The sequence below is a fragment of the Bombus vancouverensis genome, chromosome 8 (genome assembly GCF_051014615.1).
Source record: "Bombus vancouverensis nearcticus chromosome 8, iyBomVanc1_principal, whole genome shotgun sequence".
Lineage (NCBI taxonomy): Eukaryota > Metazoa > Arthropoda > Insecta > Hymenoptera > Apidae > Bombus > Bombus vancouverensis.
The window spans coordinates 588,383-615,266 of NC_134918.1; the positions used below are offsets into that span (position 1 = coordinate 588,383).

Sequence of the window (26,884 nt, forward strand, 5' to 3'; positions counted from 1 at the left end):
GAATCATTGTATTGATGTATATTTATATTGTTTTTGTAGGCACAAGCACATGCTAACTTCCTTTTCATGGCTGAAGAGCAACAAAATAAAGTTATTTATTTATCTATATTTATAATAAACTGAATTTATCGTATAATTTCATATTATACTATATTTCATGAATTAGAATCCTATATACAATACATATTGAATCTTACTAATTTTACCGTCTAATGGTGAATTTATAAAATTTCATTTTCATAATATAATAAAATTGTAACAATTTTTAACAGAATCTATGTACCTACGTATATTTAATACATTACAATTTTATGTATATATTGAATTTTAATTATATATTGACTTCATTATATACAGGATGCTTGGTAATTGGTGGTACAAGCGGAAAGGGTGTGATTCTACGCGAAAAAAGGAGTCGAAAATATAGAATAAAAATTTTTTTTTTTAATTTTCTTTTTTTTTTAATTTTTCCATCGAGATAACGATCTACAGTGAGATCCGTTATAACTTACCGCACGCGTACCGGGCGAAAATTCAAAGTCGATTTTCTCGAAAACAAAGCCTCAAACGAAAAATTATTATTCTATATTTTCGTCTTCTTTTTTCACTTAGAATCACCTCCTTTCCACTTGTACCACCAGTTACCAACCGCCCTGTATATACATACTTATAACAAGATTGTATGTTCTTATCTTCAGTTTATTAAATTCTATTTTTATGATAATGTTAAAATTGTATTGGGATTTTCTATAGATTCTGTGTTTATTACGTTATTTCTTACGTTAATTCTTTATTGTCAGAAATAGTATTACCATAATCACTAATTATGTTTAATCTAATAATAGATCGTCACTTCGCCAGTGCATGCACAAGAACACATCGAGCACGGAATTTATATGTACATGTTCCAGCGACGTGAAACTGTTCATGGAGATACAGGGTTATATGGTTGCCCTGGAAATGTTTTACAAGTTACCTCACATCCTAACTTTAAAACATCTAAAAGCATGGTATATGTTTACGTTCAGTGTAAGTGGATTTTTAAATGCTTTTTACCTAAACTATCATCATAAACAAATAATGGGTTGTTCGGAAAATTTGTAGCGTCTTTTACGATTCATATACATGTAGAAAACACGTATAAAACTCTATGATATATGATTCTAAGGGTCCATAAGCGTTTAATTTATCCTTTGAAGATCCGTTTGAAACTTTATCAATATAATCGTAATAGTTGAATAAAACATGTTAATAAAATCCCAATATTCTTCCCAATACATGTATATATATTTGAAATATATGATATATATATGTCTATACCAATAATAATTACTAATATCTTATTGTCTTATTGACTGTTGATGAAATTCCAAAATGTTTTGTATAACGTACATAAAATATATCCAAAACAGATTTCTATAAATGTTAAAATATATTTGTAAACAACTGTATGTTTACTATTTTTACAATATTTGAACGACGCGACGATGAAATGATTACACGGTTCGGGATAATTTTAACGGATTTTAACTAAATCGGGATAAATTTGTAATTTATATGATTATAATATGTTAATTTAGTATTGACTGTTCCAGCGACTACAAATGTGTTCGTAGAAGCGAATACCTTTGCTTCACTACATGCAGCAGTCGGTGGGTCTGCCGTAATACCATGCAGACCAACGTCACCCAATTTCACAGTCCAAGTCTTCTTAAACGAGGCGGTAAGTTTATTTATATGCGCTTAATATTAATATCTTTTATTCAACTAGTAATAGTAAAAATATTAGACAAATATACCGGAGCGAACACTGTCATTTGTCTTTTGCAAAAAAATTAATCGTATTATTCTACAAAGAACATTTAAATCTCCTGTTAATCAGATTTACTAGAATACAATACATTCAACTATACTTATATAGTACTTAAAATATTTATATGGAGTCAAATACAGCGAAAAGTATTGGGGAGGTCTACTTTTATGTGTGATAAATACATATTTTTTCTAATAATAATTAGGAACATAAACAAACCTATAAAAACTATGTAGATAAGTAAAACCGTTCATCCCAGTTTCTCTATTACTATTTAAAAGAACCGATCATTGTCGCCATGTAAAACATTGTATACTGTATTCCGCTGGTCCATAAACTGCCGTTTAATCTTTTGGCATTAACCATTAAAAAACCAAAAATCGACGAACAAAAAAGAAAAACTAAAAAAAATATGTCTGGAAAAAATAATAACGAAAATAACATTTGGTTATACTATCACGAGAAATATAGTGTAAGCCACTTTAACGAATATTGTGTACATCGTATAAGATACGATGGATAGGCATGGGCATATGATAACTGCACTGTGGATCCGAAAAATTTGATGATTTTTAATATTACCGTTATTAGTTTAGATCCAGAGCGATTATTCGTATAATGTCATCATTTTAGCCAGTCCATGGATCAAAATCGGAAGAAGAGGAGATTTCGTTTTATCGTCAATTTTGACTCCTATTTTTGTTACTTTTATGCTTATTATGAAGGCATTTAATTCATACAATCTTGATTAAATAATTTACTTTATAAATTAGAAAGTTATCAACGGATTTTCCACACTTGAAATATTTATATGGTATGAAAACCAAGTGCAACAAATATAGTGAAAATTTTCAAAGTGGTTTATTTTTATAATACATATTATAGTGTTAGTTAAAAATTAAAACTTAACTGGAATATAGTTCCAAAATTACGCTTTAAATTATAAAATAAATAAATGAATAAAATTAAAATAAAACTTAATCATGAATAAAAATTTTAACAGAGATACGTAATTAGGAGATATTCAGATATGTAAATGGGTCGGACAGAAATATCGGATTGATAAATTCGAATATTAATAATATAAAAATATAAGAATTTATTGTATCATTTATAATTGTTGTATTAAAATCGAATTCACTGTGCAGCCCCAGGAGCAAATAAATTTCAATCCGAGAATTGGTCTCACATTGACAAATATCACGTTAAAAGACAGTGGATACTTTAAATGCGTAATAGATCAAGCAGATGAGGTCCATGAAATCACATATTTCTTCTTAGTGCAGCGTAAGTATACTTCACAAAAAATGTTAATTTAACCCTCACCGTTTATATAAAGACACAAAAATAACATCTAAAGTCGTAAATCTTATTCTACCTATTTATTGAATAAGATATACTATTCTAACATATAGAGAACGTTTGTAACTTTTATAACTGACAAAACTTTTATTTGTTGCAAATAATATGTTTAATAATCATAAAAATAACGATCTAAGGAAAACTGTATATTTTACGAATATTTGTGTCAGGGCAATATCGAACTATGTTTATATTTTAAATTCTCTTAATTGTATTAGGTCTTAAAATCAATTCTTTCGGCACAAGATAGATTAGTATGTTAAAAAATACGATTGTAAGAAAACGTATGTTACCTTCATATGATCTCTGCACCTGCATCTACAAGAAGAAACACGTCTAAAATTCTGTTCCTATCGGAATCATTTTTATACCGACTTTGGAAAAGAAGGAAGGTATCTAGGTTCGACATGTATATGTCGCGGATCGGTACCAACAGGACGCCGACAGGTCGAGGCATCAACGCGGTCGTAATACCTCCCGGGCGATCCGGGTACCAACCGCCAACACCAGTGGGCCACTACGACGACAACGAGTCTGTCTCGCTAGCGGTCGAATATACGGGCGCATGATACAAATACCGCACCTAGCGAGACTCCCTCTACGTCTAAGGCAGGGACTACCGGGTATAGCCTTACTGACGAGTCCACCGGTAGTCCCTGGACGAAACGCGCATTCCCTTTTCACCTGGCAGCAACCATCAATTACTACACTTCTCCCACAGTGGTGACCCCGATGTGATCAAAGTAATAGAAATAACCGGGAGAGTGCCGATAAGATTTCGAACTCCGCGAGTATTAGAGCTTTCGAGATGACGAGTACCGACAAAAACGAGCTCGGTAACGTGGACGCGGTAAACGCTCAGCTCCGCATACCACCGTTCTGGGCGGATGATGTAGAGCTGTGGTTTAATGTGTTAGAGGCACAGTTCAAACACGCCCGGATTACGAGTGAGGAGGCCAAATATAATGCCGCCATCGCGAACATCGATAAACCGTATGTGCGACTCATCCGCGACATCTTAGCCAATCCACCGAAGAGCGGGCAGTACGAGTTCCTCAAAAAGGAACTCATTAAGAGGCTGGGCGAATCAGACGCCCGACGCCTACGTAAAATAATAGAAAGCGAACAACTAGGCGACAGGACGCCTTCTCAATTTTACCGGGACCTGTAAAGCCTCGCCACCCCTGCAACATCAGACGAACCCATCCGGACTCTTTGGGAAGGCCGACTTCCGGTGCACGTACAGCGCGTCCTAGCCTCCGTTCAGGATAAGAGACCCGAAACTCTGACCACGATCGCCGACAGCAACCATGAAATACGCCCGGAACTAGGACAGGTTGTTGCGGTCAGCACAGACCGAACCACGGCAGTACGTAATCCAACGACATACGGCGGCGGAGTAAACGATGCCACGGCTGCCGTCATCAACGCGCTGAGGGAACAGATGATGCAGATGCAGGCGCAAATAAACGCGTTGACCATCGGGGACCGCCGGCGACCATGCTCCTGCGCGAAATACCGCCGCCGCTCGCGATCCCGAAGCCCGCCACGGCAAGGCGGCTTATGCTTTTATCATGCGACGTATGGCGAATGCGCGAGAATGCACCTCACCGTGTACATGGAAATCGGGAAAACGGGACCGACCGTCCGTAAACGCGGCAAACGACGACGGCTTGATCTCCTGACGCATTTTCGTTCTCGACAAAAACACGCGCATCTCGTACTTGGTAGACACCGGCGCGGACATCAGCGTCTACCCGCGCAGCAAAATGCAGGGACTTGCGAAGAAAAGCGAGTACGAATTGTTCGCGGCTAACGGGACACGAATTGCGACATATGGTACAGTCGCGATCCACCTCAACCTGTCCCTTCGACGCGCCTTCAAGTGGCATTTTACAGTGGCCGACGTCCAGGCATGGATTTCCTGAGCCACTACGGGTTGCTCGTGGACCAACGGAATAAAAGATTAATCGACACGACAACCCAGTTATCATCGAAAGGGTACGTCGCCATAGACAACACGCCATCGGTGAAAACTATCTGTGGCGATTTGGTGTACTGGCGGAATTCCCGGCCCTCACGCGTCCTCCGTCTTTCGGGAAGGAAAAGGCCCGACACGGCGTAGTACACCACATCGAAACTACGCCTGGCCCGCCGGTCTACAACAAACCCCGACGCCTCGCTCCGGACCGGCTCAAGCAGGTGAAAGCCGAATTTGAGTTGATGATCGAACAAGGCGTGATGCGTCCATCGAAAAGCCCGTGGGCATCACCTCTTCACGTCGTGCCCAAAAAGGATGGAAATTTGCGACCATGCGGCGACTACCGCGCGTTAAACGCTCGGACGATACCCGACAGATACACGCCTCCCCACATCGAGGACTTTGCCCATCATTTACATGGTAAGCGCATATTTTCAAAAATTGACCCCGTTCGCGCTTACCATCAAATTCCTATCGCGCCGGAAGATGTAAAGAAAACGGCAATAATGACACCGTTCGGACTTTTCGAAGCAACCAATATGATGTTTGGGTTTCGAAACGCCGCGCAAACATGTCAGTGATTCGTCGACAAAGTCACCCGTGGTCTCGATTTCGTCTACGCGTACATAGATGACTTCCTCATTGCATCGGAGAATGAAATCCAGCACCGCGAGCATCTACGAACGTTGTTTAGCCGCCTTAGCGATTACGGCGTAGTTATAAACCTCGCGAAATGCGAATTCGGCGCACGCGAACTCACGTTTCTTGGCTACACCGTGAACGCCGACGGAATAAAGCCGCCAACCGAGCGTGTCGTAGCGATTATCAGAATTCCGAAACCCGCGGACATTAAACAATTACGCAGGTACCTCGGTATGATTAACTTCTATCGACGTTTCATACCGAGGGCCGCAAAAATTTTGCAACTGCTTAACGAGATGCTAAAAGGCGCGAAAAAGGGTAACGCGTCCATCGAATGGTCCAATCGCGCGGAAATCAGCTTTGAAGAATCAAAACACGCCTTCGTGGACGCCACATTGTTAGCGCACCCGACACCCGGTGCGCTCGTCAGCCTCACAGTAGACGCGTCCGATTACGCAGTAGGAGCCGTTTTGCAACAACGCGCGAACGACAAGTGGCAACCGCTAGGGTTTACTACGAAATCTTTAACACCCGTGCAACAAAAATATAGCGCCTACGACCGCGAACTCCTTGCGATTTACACTGCCGTTAAACGCTTTCGACACGCCGTCGAAGGCAGAAAATTCATAATATACACGGACCATAAACCCCTCGTCTACGCATTTTGCCAGAAACTCGAAAAATGTTCGCCTCGACAATTTTGCTATCTTGACTACATAGCTCCGTTCACGACAGATATCCGGTACGTTAAAGGCGTAGAAAATGATGTAGCCGACGCGCTATCCCGTATCGAGACAATCGAAAACGCGGTAGATCATCGAATGTTAGCAGTAGCACAAGATAACGACAATAAACTACGCCAAATCCTCAATTCCGATTCTCGCATGCTGCGGCTTGAGAAGATCCGATTCCCTGAAAAAGACACCGAAATATACTGCGACACGTCGATCGGGACCTTGCGGCCGTTCGTACCGAAATCGTTATGACACAACGTGTTTCAGTCGTTACACGCACTTTCTTATCCGGGAATACGCGCCACACAAAAACTGGTGACGACGCGTTTTGTCTGGCCGTCTGTAAACAAAGATTGCTGTACGTGGACGCGGCAATGCATACCGTGCCAGCGTAATAAAGTCACCAGGCATGTATCATCACCAGTTGGATCGTTCGGAACTTTAGCAGGCCGATTCGAGCATATACACGTGGATATTATCGTAATGCAGTATTCGCAGGGCTTTCGATACTATCTAACGTGCATTGATCGTTTTTCGCGCTGGCCAGAAGCCGTTCCCATTGCCGACATGGAAGCGTCAACCGTTGCCGCGGCCCTCCTATCAACTTGGATTTCTCGTTTCGGCGTCCCTTTAAAAATAACAACCGACCAAGGACGCCAATTCGAATCGCGTCTGTTCGAAGAGTTGTGCCGGTTGCTCGATATCACGCACCTACGCACATCGGCCCATCATCCTGCGTCTAATGGGATGGTAGAATGCCTGCATAGACAGCTTAAAGCGGCGATCAAGTGCCACGACACGAGCAACTGGGTCGAAATTCTGTCAATCGTGCTATTAGGCATTAGAACCGCGATAAAGGAGGACCTAAACGCAATGGCAGCCGAGATGATATACGGCACCGGCATACGTTTGCCGGCAGAGTTCTTTCTACCAACTAAGCAGCGGGCCACCTCGGAATTCGCAACCCTGCTCAAGGAACAAATGGAGAAAGTCCGGTCTCAGCCCGTTACACAACACGGTGAAAAGAAATTATTCATTTTCCGCGAATTGAAGTCTTCCCCCTATGTATTCTTACGACACGACGCAATTAGAGGCTCTTTACAGCTGCCTTACGATGGGCCGTTTAGAGTAACGCGAAGAGGCGAGAAAACGTATACTATTAGTGTCAACAATCGCGATATAACGGTTTCCGTCGACCGGCTAAAGCCAGCCTTTGTAGTATCAGAGGATCTCGAAGCGAAAACCGTCGAAACCCATGACATGCTTATTCCAGTAGAACAGACGAACGCTCGCAACGAAAGCGACGTAAATAGGAATAACGAAAGCAATGAAGGAAACACTAGTAATAGGTACGTTACGCGGTCTGGCCGAAGAGTCCGTTTTCCCAATCGGCTACAGGCAGGTCAGACATCACAAATTATCACACACGGGGACTTTCCTGGGAAATGCAATAAAAACGTTATCACTGGTAGGGGGGTGATGTAGCGGCACAAGAGTTAGAATTCGATTCAAATCATGTTGCTGTTTTGCTTCGGAGTATAAAGTTCGTTAGGTTACGTATAATGTAAGAATAAACACACTCCGAGCAAAACAACGTCGCCGCTACATGTAACCGTAAAACAAAGACAAATTTGAATCTCCCGATTTCCCCCTGACTACTATAAATGAACGGAAGCGATCGCAAACGGATTATTATAAACTGCGACCAAACGACGTTACACACACCGTTTCGCGACTACGACATTGTACGGACAATTTTAAATACATTGACGATTTTACCTACTAGTAATCTCATCATTCAACCCCCTACATATATATAAAAAAATATGTATATATATGTTGTCTTCTTTTTCCTTTTTATGTATGTTCATCAACTACCCCGAAATGTTTTAACCAATCCGAGGTGATTTTTTTGCACATTGTAGAACATGTTATCCGGTTAGTCCCGTTAAAAAATTTTTTTCGATTTGATCGTCTTAAACAATTTTTTTTAAAACTAATATTTTTGCGTTTTTCCGAAACGGCTTAACCAATCAAGATGATTCTTTTTGCTTCTCGTAGCGCATGTTCCCCCACTGGTCCAATTCCAAAACTTTTTTGCGTTTGTTTTTCGTGAACTATTTTTTTTTTTGCAAGTCGAATTTTTATGTATGCCCATCGATTACTTAGGATTGGATTGAGCTATCAGAGCGAAACCGTTTGCATCTTCTAGGGGCAATTCACAGATCGGTCCTGTTTGCAAAATTTCTTCAATTTATTCATTGTTAACTATTGTTGTTGCAAAGAATTTGTTGTTCACCAATTTCATTTGATCAATGTTCAGTGATTTTTCTACAATTGTTAAATTGATATCGAGATGATTCCAAATCAGCAGCCTGGCCAAGCGCTTTAAAATTGCGTTTTTCAATATAAGCTTCAACTCGTACTTTCCGTCGTAGGAAACATATATTTCCATTTCTAATTGTATAACATCAGAAATTATAACGATTGGATCTTAAGTTAATGACAAGCTTGCTGTAGATATAATTTTATTAACTTCTACACCATTAATACATTGAGCGTAATTTGTATCCGCACAGATACAAACAGTATATTTCGTATTTGTATTTGATCATTTTATGGTATGACGCTTGGATGGTTTATACATATATTTTTGCATATTACGTGCATTTTTACACTTTTAAATGTTTCACAAATACGTAAAAATCCGTATTCAACTCATGACAGTGCTATGGACATTCCAAACAATTTAACACATATAACATATTTATAAAAAGTGTCTACTGCAGAGGTTCGCAATTAGTCTAGATCTTTATCGGCGATCAGCCCTTTATCAGCCCGTCACGCCTGAACCGGATTCAGTGATCATCATCGATACTTGAAACACAGAAGCAAAAGCCAGAGCTTTCAGGAAAGCTGTGGCAGCTTGATAAAGTCACACGTGTTGTTAATCATAGATTGATGAAATATATTTTCAGGTATTCCTTGCATGTCTCGTATGGTATATGATTTATACACAATTGTTGAATATGAGTAGATTCACATTTTCTATTGTTTCGAAAAAAAACGAATTTGACCCAATTTTTATATTATATTCATACAGTGTGTTAAAAAAATATTCATTGACGATATGAAATTAGAAAAGTAAATCTAAAAATATACTTTACATAGAAAGAATTGATTTTAGGATGTACAATGGTAAGCATTATACAAAAGTCAACTTAATTTAGTTTATAATTATTACGCGAAATAAAGATCTGAAAGCTATATTTATAAAGTCTAATATTTACACTGCTTCAAAGTGAGATAAATACAAGATGACTCATTCGAAGTAATACACGCAACTGTTTCCTGAACTCTAAACTATACGTTATGCAAAAATATGTAACGAAGTAAAATGTACTTTATTTCGAGGGAGATGTCTTGTGACGAGCACAAACCTTATTTAGGTAGATGTGCCTTCCAGATTTCAAGGTGATCTTTTTTCTTAATGCAACTACTTGCATGTTTTTATTCAGATAAGCGCGTAGTTCATGCCATGACAAATTCATTGACCTATAATATGATGATGTAGGACACCAGGCCATTTATTGCCAGTCGAAATTTACCTTCGTTTAATGTCCAGAAATGTTCCTTATCTTTTGTATTCGAAATAATAAGCTCAAAGCTAGTTTAATATAATATAAATAATTAAATAATTAAATAATTAATGTAATAATAAGCTAAAAGATAGTTGCACCCTCTCCAATATTACCCTCTCCAATATCTCCAAGTAATTTGTTGATAGGTATCCATTCCAATATTATACGACTTTCCCATATTATCACGATAAGCTTCTTTTATGAAACTTCGAAAGAAAAATTCTGCTGATATCAAATCCGGAGATCTTGATGGGAAGTGTACCCTGCTCCCTCTTCGTATCCAACTACCGAGGAACATATTGTTCAATTAGCCATCGTAAATTGAATTGATGTTGAAACGAAGAACACGTATATAACGAAGTCACGATAATACTGATTCCTTCGAAGCAATTGTAACACAAACTTTGGTAAACGAAATCTTGGAGACGTTTAATAAAGGAAAGTTTTGAACGGCAATAAATGATCCTGAATGACCTTGGAACACCAACATAGTTAATTCGAGTCGATGAATTCGTCACGGAATGGGGTAGACGCCTATCTGGTTTTTTATTATATTATGTTTTTATTTATGTTTTTACACACAATTTCATCCAAAAAAACATATTTCGCCTTAAAATTTGGAAGGCACATTCACTTAGATAAGATTTGTGACCATCACGAGACGTCCGATTACCTGGGAAATAAAGTAAGTTTTACTTGAAACATTCTTTTGTATAACGAATAATTTAGAATTTAGGAGATAATTGCGCGTATCGCTTTAAATGGGTCATTCTATATATTTTTAGAGCCTACGTTATAGAGAAAAGCAAAAATTTATCGCAAGCAGTTTGTTGAATTTATGATTAAATTTTGAAGCACGACACTATATATTAATTTTAATACTTTTAATTTAAATTATATTTTCTATATTAAATTAATTGAAAAATTCGCATTGATTTTAGTTAAGCCAGAATTGCTTGCTCCAGTAATTATAGAAGACACTTTGCGTCACGTAACACGAGGACAAACTCTACATGTAAATTGCACGACAACTGTTGCAGCAGACTTGACTTATGGTTTAATTTGGAATACACCACAAGCGGTTCGGAAACAATTTATTTATCTTTATCCAAATTATACAGGCCGTTTTGTAACTGGTATACAACTAAAAAAAATGTGGTTCTACGTGAAAAAATATGTCGAAAATATAAAACAAAATTTTTTCATACTTTGTTTTTCAGAAAATTGACTTTAAAAGTTGTTGAAATCATTTTCTATTCTAATCAATGCTCCATTTTGTTGCCTATATTGACAAAAATTTATATGAACACTCTGTAATGTTCTCAGCGTGCAGTGTTCTGTTGATTTATTTTATCAAACAATATTTTTTTTTTTGACATTGCATGATATTTGGAATTTACAAATATACGATTAATTTTATGTGACCCCATAAATTATGGATAAATCGAAATGTAATAATTTTACACCTTGTAATCATCATAAAATTGATTTATAGAAACCAATATGCAATATTAGAACTGGTATTTGTAATTGACAAAATTTACAGAATTAGTTTGATGAACTGTTCATCTTGATTACCTATTTAATTTCTTAACTAGAAGTCAGGGTAAGAAGACTGCCAAAATGATAGAAAAAATTACGATATTAACACAATCAGTGATATTTAACTACATTCATATTATTTTACAAATAGAAAAATAATTTTATTTTTAAATATAACATTTTTTATATAAAATATAAAAAGCTTTTCTATTTAGTTGTATACTTTCTATTACACGATACAATAAACCCAAATATATGTAGAAATATTAATCACTTCAACAATTCATTATTCATTCAATAATTAAGAAAAAAATTTAATAAGAGCATATCGAAAACATCTTCCAAGTGAATTTTCACACAAACAATGCCTCGTATGAAAAGATTGTATTCCATATTTTTGACTAATTTTTTTACGACTAGATTCACCCTTCCGTAGTATTTACTGTAAATCATAAAACTTCCTGTATAATTTTAATTGTCATAGAAAATAAATTTCATGTATAATTTTAGAGCAGCAGGATAAATACTACTAGTTATACTAAAAAGTCTGGTCCAGTTGCGCGCACAACCACCGAATTGATCATAAAAGATGTTAGGGATGAGGACGAAGGGTGGTATGAATGCATTATCAAATCCTTTTATGACTTTAACAAAACGAGAAAGTACATCAAGGTTCATGGTAAGTTATACTTTAAATAATTCTCCAAATAATTCTCCAATTATAAGATTTTGTATAAAATATTGTTTTGTATATAATATTGTCTTTCCTTGAAATAAGTTATTTTTATTTTTTAACTTTTGCAGTATTCTTCTACTTTTTAAATATAATATTCAAGTCAAGTTCGTCATTAATTTAATTTCAATTTTTATTTTTATTTCTATAATTAATTTAATTACAATTATGCAATTAAGTATAATGTGAAAACCACAGTGGAAGTTATAATAAGTTAAATTTTATGCTTTTTGTAGAAAAGCAATTTTTCAAAATTCGATATATTTTGAATCAATTTTTTTGATTGGAATGTCTCCTTATTTGATTTTCCAATTATATATGTGCTTTTGCTGGCCTTGCGAATATTTTGTTTATGTTATTCAATTACACCGTTCAACAAATTTCAAATTCTTTTTATCGTTCCTATTGCTATTAAGTATTTTTACTTTTCATAGTTATAAATCTCTGATTATAAATCATTTCCCCATTGCGTCTAGATTTTGAGAAATTTGATTTTCAACTAAATTCATACTTTTTAAATTTGAACAGATTTTCTCAGGCATAACTATAAAAGATATTCCATCCATGCTTGTGTCGGAAGATTCTGTAATCTTTTCCGAATAATTTTCGGTACATCATGAATGTTTAAATGATCATTAAAGACGGAGAGACACCAATTTTTACGGGTACTTTTCAATTTAACTCAAAAAGTAAGAGCTCGATGTTCCATCTAGCGCGATGCAGGTGAGACTTTGAGCTTTGGCTTTGATTTTGCGTATTATTGTCGACATTTCGCATTCGCGGAGCTATTTAGCTTTCTGGTTGGATGCGTGTTTCCTTGCCCTTTTCTTCAAGGTAAAAGTTTGCTCTATCGTGGTTCGATTTTACGCTAGATTCTTACTTTTTAAGATAAATTGAAAAATATCCCCCAAAAATCGACGTCTCCCCACATTTAAGGACTGTTTAAACATATTCAAACATTTATAATGTATTAAAAACTGATATCTGAGTACTTAGGAAAGAATTTTTAGGATAGGAATTTTTCGACACAAACTGATGTACAATATCCTTTATAGTTACGGCACAAAATTTGTTTAAATTTGAAATATACGAATTCCTTTCAGAATCAAATTTCTGAAAAATTAGACGGGCTGGGGAAAAACTACTTGTAGATTCGAAATAATCGGTAGTGGGCTGTTGAACAATGTTATTAATCACACTTTAGATTGCTTGGAATACGAGATAAAGCTATTTTTGATTTCGTCTCAAATTTACTAAATATCAAAAGTTTTAATAAATGTAGCTGAAAGAATTCAATATACACATATGTGTAGCATAGTGGATTCATTCTCGTATACGATTCATGATACAGAAGATAAAGGAAATTTGAATACAACCTTTTACTTTTAATTGCCAAATATATATCTTATGTAGCGTTTAGCTTTTGTACCAAAAACTATTCCGGATATTCATTTTTAGATCCAGAAAACAAGTTTATCAACCTAACAGCGCAGGATGCGAACAGACATTATCAACGTCGAGAAGGTGATAGTGTACAATGGGTGGTACACGTGCATGCCTATCCAGAACCTACTCTTAAATGGTAACAAGTTTTAGCTTAATGGATCACTATTGCTAACATCTAAACATATGTCTTCCAAATAGAAAAAATGTGAAAAATATTTTTTTGACGTTATGTGTGTACAGATATATATGCATGCGTGCGCGCGCGCGCGTGTGTGTATTTACATATATAATTATTTACACAAATAGCTTTTATACAAATTGTAGTTAGCAAACTGCAACTATTTTCTTAGTTAAGGAAATAACATCTAATCAGTACATATAATTAGTATTCTATTATATTAGATGCATTCTATGCATTTTTGTATCTTTAAAACTCCCATAAATGCACAAAAATCCACGATTTAATAATAATGAGACTAATTTTGTATAGAACCAAACTTTATTTAAAAGGATATTTAACGTTGTCTTTGGGAAGACATTAATGATTTCAACACTAGAATTAAATGGCACGTATTATAGAACTACAAAAGATTAAAGTATTAAATTTGTATAAAAGAAATTAAACCGTAAGGAATAGAAAAGTTTATAATGCAGTAAAAATGTACTTTTGCAATTTATGAAATTTATGAAAGTCACCTTGGTCGTTTTAACCACTTTCATAGTTTTTAGTCCTATTGATAACCATGACTCGCCTAAATTTCTTATAATACTTTGCGGAATAACATATCGTCATTTTTCCCTCTATTCAGTATTTATTTGATGTTTGTTGTTCATTTGTCATAGTGCTAACAATCACTAAACAAAATTATATTCCAATTCCTTCCAATCATCTCAATAAATGCTAGACATAATATCTGCGGTAATTATCCTACTATAAAAATTAATTTCGACAAAATATCACACATTATCAATATAATTTTCCTCCATAAATGTTTATTTAAAACATTACTTATATATATTAATTATATATTAACCTTATATATATTAAAAATTAGTATAATTAATAAGTATGTTACTATAGATAATAATTTTTTAGAAACGTCATTTTCACAGGCTTGGACAATTATTCAATATTTCATTGTATTAATAGAATGAATATTAATGTGCTCAATATTATTTAAATTTTTTAGCATAATTTGTACATTTCCCAGGTTAAATACAAAAGGAGAAGAGATCATAGGGGCTTCGCATGATTCAGATAGACCGAAGTACGTAATAAAATTGACACCTAACCATACAATTCTGAAGATTAACCATTTAAATATCGAAGATATGGGAGAATATTCTCTTCAGGCTGTCAACCAAGATAAATTCGAAATGCTGAATTTTACGCTCGACGTAATAGGTAAATCAACTCAAAGGATAAGCACATTTCACGAGTGGTAAAGAAATGATGTAGTAATAATTAAGATAAATACTCTTCAATCACTTATAATATACTTATAATTTTTGTTTCATAGAGTTCGAATATTAATTGTACGATTGATGACCCGTCCAGCTTACTTGACAAGTACATATTCGATTTTCACAAGCTAGTTCGAAACGAATACTTGCAAATTTTGAAAAACTACTTATAACGAATTTAATATTCGAACGATTCGAACTTTTCTTTCTTCCGAAATATTTATAGAGGGCTCAAATATAATCGGTGACCTTATTATTCAATTTTATATTTTTTTAAACTACAGTGCTACATAATCTATTTCTCTACATAACCAGCCCCTACATTTATGCATTTATCATATCTGTTCACGAGCTTTAAAATCCCGTTGTTGCAATCCTCCATTGCCACTCTATTTAACTACCAGTAATTGAATGTGAACTTCAATTCGTCATCGTCTTTAAAATGTCTGCCATTCAGAAATTCTTTAAGCTTAGGAGAGTGGTGAAACCCTCCCATCAAGAACTGCTCAACAAAGCTCGGTCCTTACTGAATTACTTTTATAATATTTATAAAGCAAAGAGATAGAAATTACAAGTGGTAGATTTCATTTTTACGATTTTGTAATTTTTAATTAAATAAGAGATTCTACAATTTGTATAATTTCCTTATGTAAAATATCATTTGTTTTATTACTAAACTTGTTACTATACTATGGAAAAGTTATTTTTTTCATTCGATGAGCATTTTCAATCTTTAAACAGTTTAAACCGAATAAGTGTACAATTTTTGTTTAGCAAGATCTGCAAAAGAAATTAACTCTCTATATTGATATCTTTTCAGTGAAACCAGTGCCAATGTTGAAGGTAGAGCCTTATTATGCTCCTAATCAGACGGTAGAAATTTCCTGTGATGTGGCAACCTATCCAGCACCAAACATTACGTGGAGTTACATGAGATGTCCTTATTATCCTTCTTATGAAGACGCGAGCACCATAGAATTACAAGTACGTAATAACTTCTTTAAACTGATGTACTATCCTGAGAATTTAGACAAAATCGAATGTTTCTTTTTTATTTACTTAGTTATGCCTTAGTTCATGCCTAAAATAATAAACAGAATAAATCTATGCAAAAAATCGTTAGATTCTAGTTATAAAACAAGTGCAATCGGATTTTGCAACCGAAACGATGTATTTGTTGAGCACAGTTATTTTCTTTAAATTGGAGGAATTCTTTCTGCGTTGTCGATTTGTCAGTTTCTATAATATATTTATTATTGTAACATATTTTCTCAATAATTTATCTTGTTTGATAAACTTGCTTTTACTCAACTTTTACACATTATTTCACCGTTTGATTTAATAAATAGACTTTATATGCAAAAGTAACGATCTGTGACACTCTTTTAGAAAAATAAATAACTGAATAATTAAACAAATCGAACGAGCCAAATAGTAATAATAATAAAAGGCACTTATTACACTATTTAATAGAATTACTTTGAGTAGTAATTAATTCTTCGTCGTCAGAGTTCAAAACAAGGGTTCTCTTAATTTCGTATAGAATAAAACGGAAAGCGGAATGAATACCAGGTTTCGCTCAACTGTGAGGGTCACTATTGAAATGAGCGGCCATCTTACTTGCACCGCGTGTAACCTTATTGGATGCGAGTCTCAAGTTGAAACTATATTGGTTTCCGGTATGTAGTCTTTGCTCAAATGATAATTCTAATTGAGTTGTAATTTTATTTATGGAATCATTAAATTTATATCCATGATATTTGATCTGCTTACTATAATTTATTCTAATAATTCTCACGCCTGCTAAATTTTGTTAATTGTTACCTGTGTTAGTATAAAACAACCAATACAATACAATACAATATATAAAATATTTATTTTTCCTTCATTTTATTACAAATTACAGTAATTACATTATAACATATACCTGTACCTAACTTATATCTAACATATACCCAACTTTGCAATAAAAAGCTAAACGATGTAATAGCCAGATTGAGGACTTTTATATACATTAAATATACAATAAATGCATGACATTTATGCGCATAAAATATGCAACATATGTTTGATATAAATTTAACATATCGAATATTATTTACGATGCAATATTTAATATGTATAGTTTATTTTATAGCTAATCACAAGCACTTTGCTCAAATTTGCATTTATTGACTAGTCATTCATTTGTATGTAAAACGCTCATTTATGTTACAAATATTAGTTTATAACAGAATTTAAGAAATTTTTTTGTACGTTTGCTTCTTGTTCAACATACAATTCAGAATAGCGAACGCAATAATTTAATTAAATCGAACTATACTATTTCGAAACGCAATGGTCTATTTTTGACATTAGCTATATATTGCTGCTATTAACAGCACTTAACACAATCATGATAAATTAGATTAACTTGATGAAATAAATGTGACATGCAATATGCAGTATGTCTCTGTATATGTTTTTAAATATAAATATGTATTGCACAAAGGATGAAAAATAAAAAATATATTTTTATAATCTTCTATTAATACAATAAATTTCTATTTATATTTCTTTTCTCTACTTGCATTTTATAAAAGTATGTATTTGCATGAATATCCGCGGTCTAATTATAATTGATTTATCAAAAATCCTGGATACTATCACGTTAAATACTGTGTATTATTCGAATTTGTCCTTCCTGTTTTCATAATTTTATTTGTATTTAACTTCTTTTTTCAATTTTGTATCTAAAATTCTATTTTAAAATCATAGATGGAAGGGGTGGTTTCGGCATAATAAATCCGACAGATCCAGTGGTTGAAGGTGACGATCTAGAACTGATTTGTGCCGCTTCTATTTACAATTACACGGATAATTTCGAATGGAAATACTCGGATGACATTTCCATTGAGCCAAATATTAAGTGTCTTTGATTTTAATCGTACTTTAACAAAAAGAGCGTTCTTTGGATATTTGTTCATTAACCAATCGCTTTTTAAATGTTTAGCCAGGACAACGATCAGACGAGCCAAAACTCGATTTACTTATCGTTCCATTTTGAAAATAAAAAATGTGACAAAAGATGACTCAATGATGTACACATGTCATAATAAAGAGGAAATGGCCTACATTCTTCAAGTGCACGGTAAATATTTTATATTATAATGAAAAGGATATACCATCGTCTATAAGTATTTAGATACTTTATAGATACAATGTGATCAGAACCATTATATTTTATTTGCTATTTTATATTTTATTATGTCATTATTTTACATTTTATTTTCAAAGTTATAGTACCATAAAAAAAACGTTTTCCTGTTGCTGATTTTGTATTTCTTGACATAATTGGGTCAAATAATTATAATCTGTAAAAAAGTAGAACTAATTGTAAGTGACACAGAATATTGTTAAAACTAGAAATATGTGCATCACATATGTGTATCATTATAAGATTCCAATATTAAATGAATATAGCTTGTACCGTAAGGTCACACAACACTGAATCTAAGTGTTTTTCTAAGACCAATTGTTTAATTTCAATTTTTGCTCTCTTACTTATGTTGGTTAAAATTGACCATTGGTTTCATCGATATTTATCAGTTATATATGATTCCCCCAAATAAGGATCAACAGCCGAAATTACATTACAGAATTTTATTCCAAGTATATTTTATGTGCACTGAATTACGAAAGTACACTTCGAACATTTACCACTAGAAACTTCTATATCTATAATATATATTTATAAAACATTCTGACCACATTTTGTATTACCACATTTTGTATTAAAACATTTTGTATTACCACCGTAATCAGACTGTGGGGCACGACTGTCGTGATTATATTAATAAAAATTCTAAAAATATATATGAAAATTACAAGATATATTTCACAAAAACCCCAAAAGTATTGAAACAGCATTCAGTGAGATCATTTTTAACATTTCTTACTTACTTACTTTCTTCTTGTAATATTGTAATGTATTTTGTAAGTTCTACATAAAATATCAGATTCGTTTCAAATTATATCAATATGATAATAGAGTCTTATAATAGTTCTAATGAAGTTCGTAAATATTTTAGGTAACACACATAAATGTTCATATTCATGTTGTCATATTATATTATATTCCTATTTATATTTATAAAAGGTGTCTACAAATACTATTGTGAGCCTCTTTATTTATAATAACGCAAAAGTGTTCAAATAGTTTTGAACAGTAGTGTACATATTAGTAACGAGTTCAAGTGCGTTTCATATAGACTTGAACATTGGTCAGTCAGATTCAAATCCTCCACAAGTATAAAACAGGTAGTAATACTTTCAAATATACTAAATGCGGCAGATTAGACCTCTCTGGGAATATTTTGGCTATTAACCCAAATCAGAAAAGTAAACTCAAGTAGAATCGGACGCTGCTGCAATAGATTCGAAGCTTTACGAGCACTTTATACTAATTCTCCATTCACTTAAAATCATTTTTTTGTGGTTACAAGTGCAACCGTTCAAATCAAATTTATAGGAATCCTGTTGATCGTTTATAATCCTATAAAATTTTCTTTAATTTATTAGAAGAATCAATGAAATAACAATGATACAATAGATTGATAACAATAGATTTTCGAAACTTACGAATATTTGTTTCGAGGTTCGAAATGAGCTAAGAAGGATCGAATACGAAACATTATATCCAAGTAGTATTCGATGAATATGAAGCGAATCTTGGATATTTGATTTCATTCGTGTATATAAATATATTGAATTTGATTTTATCACTAGTATATACATATAGAGGATCCCAAAATATTTGAACACCTACAGGCAATTTTTCTCGGCATATTATACGGTATGTTATATAAAAGATTTCAGCGTCAGAGAGTTCGGTTTTTTCGGGTCAAGTAAATATTTAAATGAATCTTTCGAATGCTAATACTTGAATAATTAGATTCTTTATTTAAGATTTTTTTCTCTTTCTTTTTATAGACGCAGTATCACCTTACATAATAGAAACTAATTTAAATGAAACTGGAATTATAGTCGATGTTAGCGCCCAAGGTCACAACGAATTAGTACTGTACTGCTTTGTAGGTGGAATGCCTAAACCATTAGTCACTTGGTATAAAGTAAGTGGCTGATAACTTGTTACTAAAAATTATTGAATAAAAAAAGTTGTTCATACTCAGAAAGGTTTACTAATCAATATACTGTCCTATATCGTGTTAGATGGATTTGTTACAAGTATTATTAGACTGAAGCATAGTGTGACGTTTCAACCTCGTGAATTTTAATGTTACTTTCCCAAATATTTTTTTTTTATATAATTCTTATAATTATTATATTATTATGCTTTCTATAATGTACTTTATATATATTATACATTATTACACAATATAATTTTTATTATATATATAATAATACAATATATTATTTAATAATTATTATATATTCTTTATAGGACGATGTACCATTAAAAATAGGCGAGCAATTCATGTGCATCCGTTACTACCAAGAGTTGCATATTAATTATCTTCAGGATAATGACAGTGGGGTGTACGCGTGTAAAGCAAAGAGTCGATTGGGATTAGTCCAGTCCTCCATAACAATAACAGTGAAAGGTAATTTATTATAACATAACAAATGCTCGATCTTTTTTAATGATAGGTTCCAAGGTGTAAGGTCAGACCTAATTTGATTCAACTAAGCTTCAACATCCTAACATTCTTGTTTGATGTTGGACTCTGCATAGAATAATCATGTTGTGTGAAATGCTAATAATTTTCTGGAAAACGAGAATTTTCAACTTACTGTTACGTATAAATAATCTACTGGTAACTGACCGCTTCTGTCCAATCAAAAATTAGCCAAATGCACTATATTTTACAGACTTTCAAGCTCGATCTTTTTATAAAATGGAGCTTTCAAAGCAATTTCGTTATTATCATCTTATTTCATATCATAGAATCAGCCTGACTTTTACCTACCACGAATTTACGCCCATGGTGTACATCTATAGTCCATATATAATAAATTTAATATAACATAGGAATAAGAAAATATGATATACTTTAGGTTTAGCAAGAAAGAGTATTAAAAATGGAAGAATGATTGAAATCCTATATGGGTTTATAGTAATTGCGAAAAGATAGTATATATGAATTAATACACTAAACAACAAAATAAGTTGAAAGAATATGTTTATTCGACCAATCGCGGGGAGACGTAATCGCAAGGAGAGACGTCAACGGGGGGTCGTAAATCCCCGTTACGATTATAACAATCGACACCACGAATTGATCGATCCCCTGATTTCCGTTGAGATAATAGGGGTGATTGAGGTTGTATAACCCTGTGATTCACAGACTTATAAATTATATGTTTCCAGCACTTAGACTACACTGACGGAGAGAAATAAGTAATTAACAACTTGTCGCACGAAGCTAAGATAGATATGTGCGTTAGAGCAGGGCTCTTATAATTGGATTCAATGTATTAGTGGACGTAGCACTATAAGATATTTAAGAGACGAAGTGTATGCTCGACAATACCGAGACCGACTCTCGCGTTATGCTTAGACTGCCCCGTTGGGCATTAGCGTATACTTAGTAGTTGACTTTTCCAACGATGTAGAAGAAGTGAAGTTGAGTGACGATGCTGTGTCGGAGGAAAGCTAAGGATGGGTGTGTCTAGCGCACGGGACCATCGGATTTGTTGGAGCCGATGTTAGTTAAGAGAGTGAGGGAAACAGGTTTCGCTGTTAATTGGTTAACCGAAGGGTCTTAACCACCCTCGAGAGAAAGTGGTTAGTGGGAGGAAGGTTGCAGCGCACGTGAGAAAACTAACTTTCCCTTGTCCCGCCGTGGTAGACAATAGTCTTTAGAAATGCTTCGGACACAGATGTTTGTTTGTTTTGAAGGACCTTAGCAGGCAAGTGACTCGGGTTTATGACGGATGCTTAAGGATATTGAGGGTACGCCGTACGGAAAAGCGGACATCTGGTGTCCGTCTGGCCCGCGGTGTGTGACCTGGGCCAGGCAGAGAGGCCCGGCGTAACAGAATATACTTTATTCTTTTTATTTCTTATGCATCGAATTATAATAATTATAACTGAAAATATTAGTTTTTAGTACTAACTAGTTTAGTATCAATTAGTTGTACAGCTTTTGTATTGTTTGATGAATATGAGTTATATCGTCGTAGAACCCTATGATCCTTAAGCTGTGAATATACAGAATACAGTTCGCTATTTGTTGTAGCACTAACAATAAGATAAATGGTTTGTCTTAAAATAGACGTAGATCGTTCAAAAACTGATCATAAGCAAATTCGGTGACGTACAAGGTAAATTGTTTACAAGGTAAAGTCACAACAGTGGAATTGTCAATTTTAATTAAACTTTTTCTGGTGATCAAGTAAGTCAACCAATATCCGATTATTTTTGACAATTGTATTATTTATAAAGATATTTAACGTTTAATTTTCTGATGTTCAAATATACGTAATTATTTAGTGCTACTATAACAGCTGTGGTATATTATAGACTTTTTTAATTAGAGAATTCAATTATCTAACGATAATAATAGATACTATTAACAGGTAATTATTCGGAATAGGGGCATATATTGTCAAAGTCAGCATAGAATGGATAACCACCGTTCGACTCTAGTGTTCAAGTTATAAAACAACTTATGTTTAATGTTATATGTACAGGGTATTTAAAAGTTATATGTCATTGATAATATGGCTTTGATAGATGCTTTCCAGTCGGTGGAGATCTGTTAAAGAAGATCCTGGAAAATTGACCTTGACTTTGCTTCGTGTAGTATTCGTCACATCCATTTTTAATCAATAGAAAATCTGAATAAAACGCAACATTCCATATATCAATCTATTCATCGAAAATTATTTCACACTAACATTGACTACTACTGTACCTCAATTTATAATTCGTTGATTTTTACTTTTTATTTATACAACAATATATGAGAATAATGATCCACTCACTCTCTCCCTCTTTCATCAGAAAGTTTAACAGATCTAATATGAGGTAAATACAAAAGAAATAATCAAAATATTCATTTATTATCAAGAAAATTCTTACCAGATAAAATTTGTATTAGTTGGAAAAGAATATCTGGTAGCAGTAGTTCACGTCATGGCAGAAATAATCTCACGAGAATCTGTCAAGTTTCATTACTTGAATGTTTGGCGATAACAGAATCGAAAAATCGTGAAATATTAATTTAAGTTTGCCAGGGCTTCCATCGGCCAAATACTGTCTTTCAACTAATATTTAGTTTATTCTCTATTTTCTACTAGACAATAAATGAAAGTCATCATTACTTTTTTTGTAGTTATATCAGACTAATTTAACATGTTACATCTGCAAAACTTTAGCTTTTATAGCTAACGCTTAGTATTACTGAGTTTGCTTGCAAATTTATTCCAAGATGTAGTATAGAATTTATTTATTCGGAAATATTAGAAATTAGGGTTTCCAATGTTCTCTATTCTAAATGATAAGTTTATTAATAGATGGATCTATTTACAATGGATTAAACAGGAAACGATGGTTATTTAACATGAATTAAGTACAGTAATGTGCTATAACTAAGCCAACTAAATAGATAATTCACAACTCACAACTAATAGTTTACGACTCATAGCAACTTGGCAATTCAACTCTCAATTCCTCACAACTCGACTCTTAGTTAACGTCTGCCGATTTCGTCTTTCTTCCTTAAGCATCTCTTTGTCTTTTCTCATATCACGTACGTGTTCTGTAACCGTCCGCGATCACGAACACCGTACGCTTTTGTCACGTCGAAGACACAAGAAATCACGAAACCGATAGACCGCCGGTGATCTTGTCACGTAAAATAACAAAATAAAAAAAAGAAATTTGAGGTGAAAAATAAAAAAAAGAAAACCTTATTTTTTTCTAACAACAATCCACTTTACAATCCACTTCCGAACTCTAGGCGCGACTTTCTAAGACTGACTCTTATGATTTGACTTTCGATCGGATCCGATTACTTTCTTTTGTCATCCCTCAACATCCCCACCGTCCATGCTTTTCCTAGGCGTCCACGACCGTTGCCACATGCTCTTTCTTCTAGAACCTTCGGTGGAAGGACCGTTGAGATGTTGATGGTTCATTAGGCACTTCAGCGATATACATTGTCGCCGAGTGCCGCCACATCTTTATCTCCATCGTCAGTCCATCGGATTTGAAGTATGCCGGTCGTGACAATCTCCTCGCGTCGCATTTCGAACATTTCACAAATAAGGTAAAGAAATTGAACTTCGTATAAGATGATGGAAATTTTATTGTATAAATCCAACAGAGTGACGGTTCAAAGTGTTACAACAGAATAATGTGTTGAGCGCTAATGTAGGAGGGTTTTTATATGGAGGTTTTAGTCCCTTTGGAGAGGTTATCGTCGGATGTATATCAGAGGCGGCTATTCAGTTGCTGTTTTGTTATTATTTCGATAACTGTGGCATGCAGGATGTTTTGTCTACTTTATTACTGTTTCTGAGCGGGTGGCCTTTCTTGAGCGTGTGACACTTTCTTCCGTTCTTCAGTTGAACTATTCAACTGAAGGATTGACGACAAATTGAAGTTTGCCGACCCTTTGGGCCAGTCGGCACTTAGACTTTCTTGCAACATTGTTTATAGTTCATTAGATTCAGCTAGAATCAAGCAGACGATAATCACTTATTATACATGACATAGTACCACGTCAGAATAATTTACTTATAATTCTCAATGAGAATTGATTGTAAAATTCTTCCAAAAAAAAAAAATTGTTTATAGTTCATCCGATATTTCTTAGGCAATCTGTCCACGATACTGCAGTAGTATATATGTATGTATATATGTATATATGTATTGTATATAACAATTTCCAAATAGTAGCAACTTGAAATCGTACATGAACACTAGAACTAGCAGAGTGGTTAAAAGAATCAATTCAGAATTTTTCATAAAAATTTTGTAGATATTTTGTGAAATGTATAGATAGAAATTTATCTCTACTAATCTCGGGTAATTCTCATATTTATACAACTGTAAAAGAAATATACTTTTGTCATAATTGGAAATACCTATCAGATAATCGCAAATATTTCAGATAATTGTGTTGTTTCTTTCATCTTCTTGCCCATGAAAAAGTACCAAAATTATTAATGACTCTATCTTCTAAAAATTATAGGGAAAGGACTTCCTGTGGAGTTGATCGTGCTTATCTTTGTTTTATTGATCACAGTGGTGACTCTGTTAACCTACTTCACAATCAAAATTCGTCGTGAAAAGGTAAGTCTATATTATTGAATATTAATTAGTAGTCTGCGAATGCTTATGAAATTGTATGAAATTTGAATGTGAAAAATGCACAGAATGCACGTAATATGGATTAATAAACAGAATGCTCGAGGTAAAGTAATTATAATATTTAAAAGGTGGGACAAATCTCCATCTAAGTTCCATTTCTTTAATCACGTTCCTAAAAATATAAATTTGTATATAGATCAAGTAGTCTATTAATGTTCTAAATTATCCTGATGTTATGAAATACAACAGAATCTTGAATATCGAATCGATTAGAATTAGTCATGCCACAAATTGTTCGAATTATCGAATAATTTTCTTCTTATATAAGTGAAAATCATTTATTTTCTTTCAACTATTTTACAAATATTAATATAATATCTTCGAATAAAACTTTAACAATTTCTCTCACTTCTTATTTTTGTTTTCCAATGTTTCTTACAAAGGACTATACTCAAATTTTTCATTAATCGATCTTCCGAAATATAACCAATTGTTGTCTTAATATGTATATCAATAACTATTATTATATCATTTCCTACATTTCCATATTTTTAGACCATGAGAAAGGAATTAATGGAATCAGGATTGATGCATTTCGAAGAAGGAGCAGTAGAATGTTTAAATCCAGAGTTAACAGTAGACGATCAAGCAGAATTGCTTCCTTACGACAAGAAATGGGAATTTCCTCGGGAAAAATTGAAATTAGGTGAGGAATCTTAACATATATATAACTAACTAAAAACATATATTGTGTCTCGTAAATGTATAAAAATTTTTAATTTTTATGTGTTGTCTAATATATTTTTATGCTGAGAAGCAATTTCCCCCCCCCCCCCCAAAATGTATTCACTAGAAAAGAAAGCGATAGGAAACTAGTTTATCTTTGATTCATAAATCATTTACGTTAGTTGTAAGAACGTCATTGCTTTTTATGAGAAAATTTTCAAGTTACTACTTCCCTATAGCAAAAAAAATTTGAGTGCAAAGATTTAATAATCCACAAACTAAAGACGTATTAAAAATACGCAGATGTGTGAATACATTAAAAGTGCCGTTCCGTTCTGTGATTTCCCGCATTCTCGAATCATTTTAGAGAGAAATCGTTTTGTAAGAGTTCGGAGTTGTATAGTACGGGAGATACCTATCTACGCATATATAACATTTATGCACATATAAAATAGATAAAACATGTAAAATAGGTATAA

The 26,884-nt window shown here is 33.8% G+C and overlaps 1 protein-coding gene across 1 annotated transcript in view; it reads left to right on the forward strand.

Annotated features, from left to right (window-relative positions):
* The window catches only part of Pvr (PDGF- and VEGF-receptor related), a 67,337-nt gene that overhangs the window by 11,365 nt on the left and 29,088 nt on the right, over positions 1 to 26,884 (forward strand). Inside the window, exons 3-17 of the mRNA XM_076621052.1 lie at positions 846 to 1,029; positions 1,596 to 1,723; positions 2,962 to 3,100; positions 11,115 to 11,254; positions 12,226 to 12,394; positions 13,907 to 14,030; positions 15,106 to 15,299; positions 16,179 to 16,342; positions 16,902 to 17,037; positions 18,116 to 18,266; positions 18,355 to 18,488; positions 20,330 to 20,469; positions 20,802 to 20,961; positions 25,561 to 25,661; positions 26,235 to 26,385. Coding sequence (XP_076477167.1) covers positions 846 to 1,029; positions 1,596 to 1,723; positions 2,962 to 3,100; positions 11,115 to 11,254; positions 12,226 to 12,394; positions 13,907 to 14,030; positions 15,106 to 15,299; positions 16,179 to 16,342; positions 16,902 to 17,037; positions 18,116 to 18,266; positions 18,355 to 18,488; positions 20,330 to 20,469; positions 20,802 to 20,961; positions 25,561 to 25,661; positions 26,235 to 26,385 — 2,215 coding nt within the window. The remainder of the gene's footprint in view (positions 1 to 845; positions 1,030 to 1,595; positions 1,724 to 2,961; positions 3,101 to 11,114; positions 11,255 to 12,225; positions 12,395 to 13,906; positions 14,031 to 15,105; positions 15,300 to 16,178; positions 16,343 to 16,901; positions 17,038 to 18,115; positions 18,267 to 18,354; positions 18,489 to 20,329; positions 20,470 to 20,801; positions 20,962 to 25,560; positions 25,662 to 26,234; positions 26,386 to 26,884) is intronic.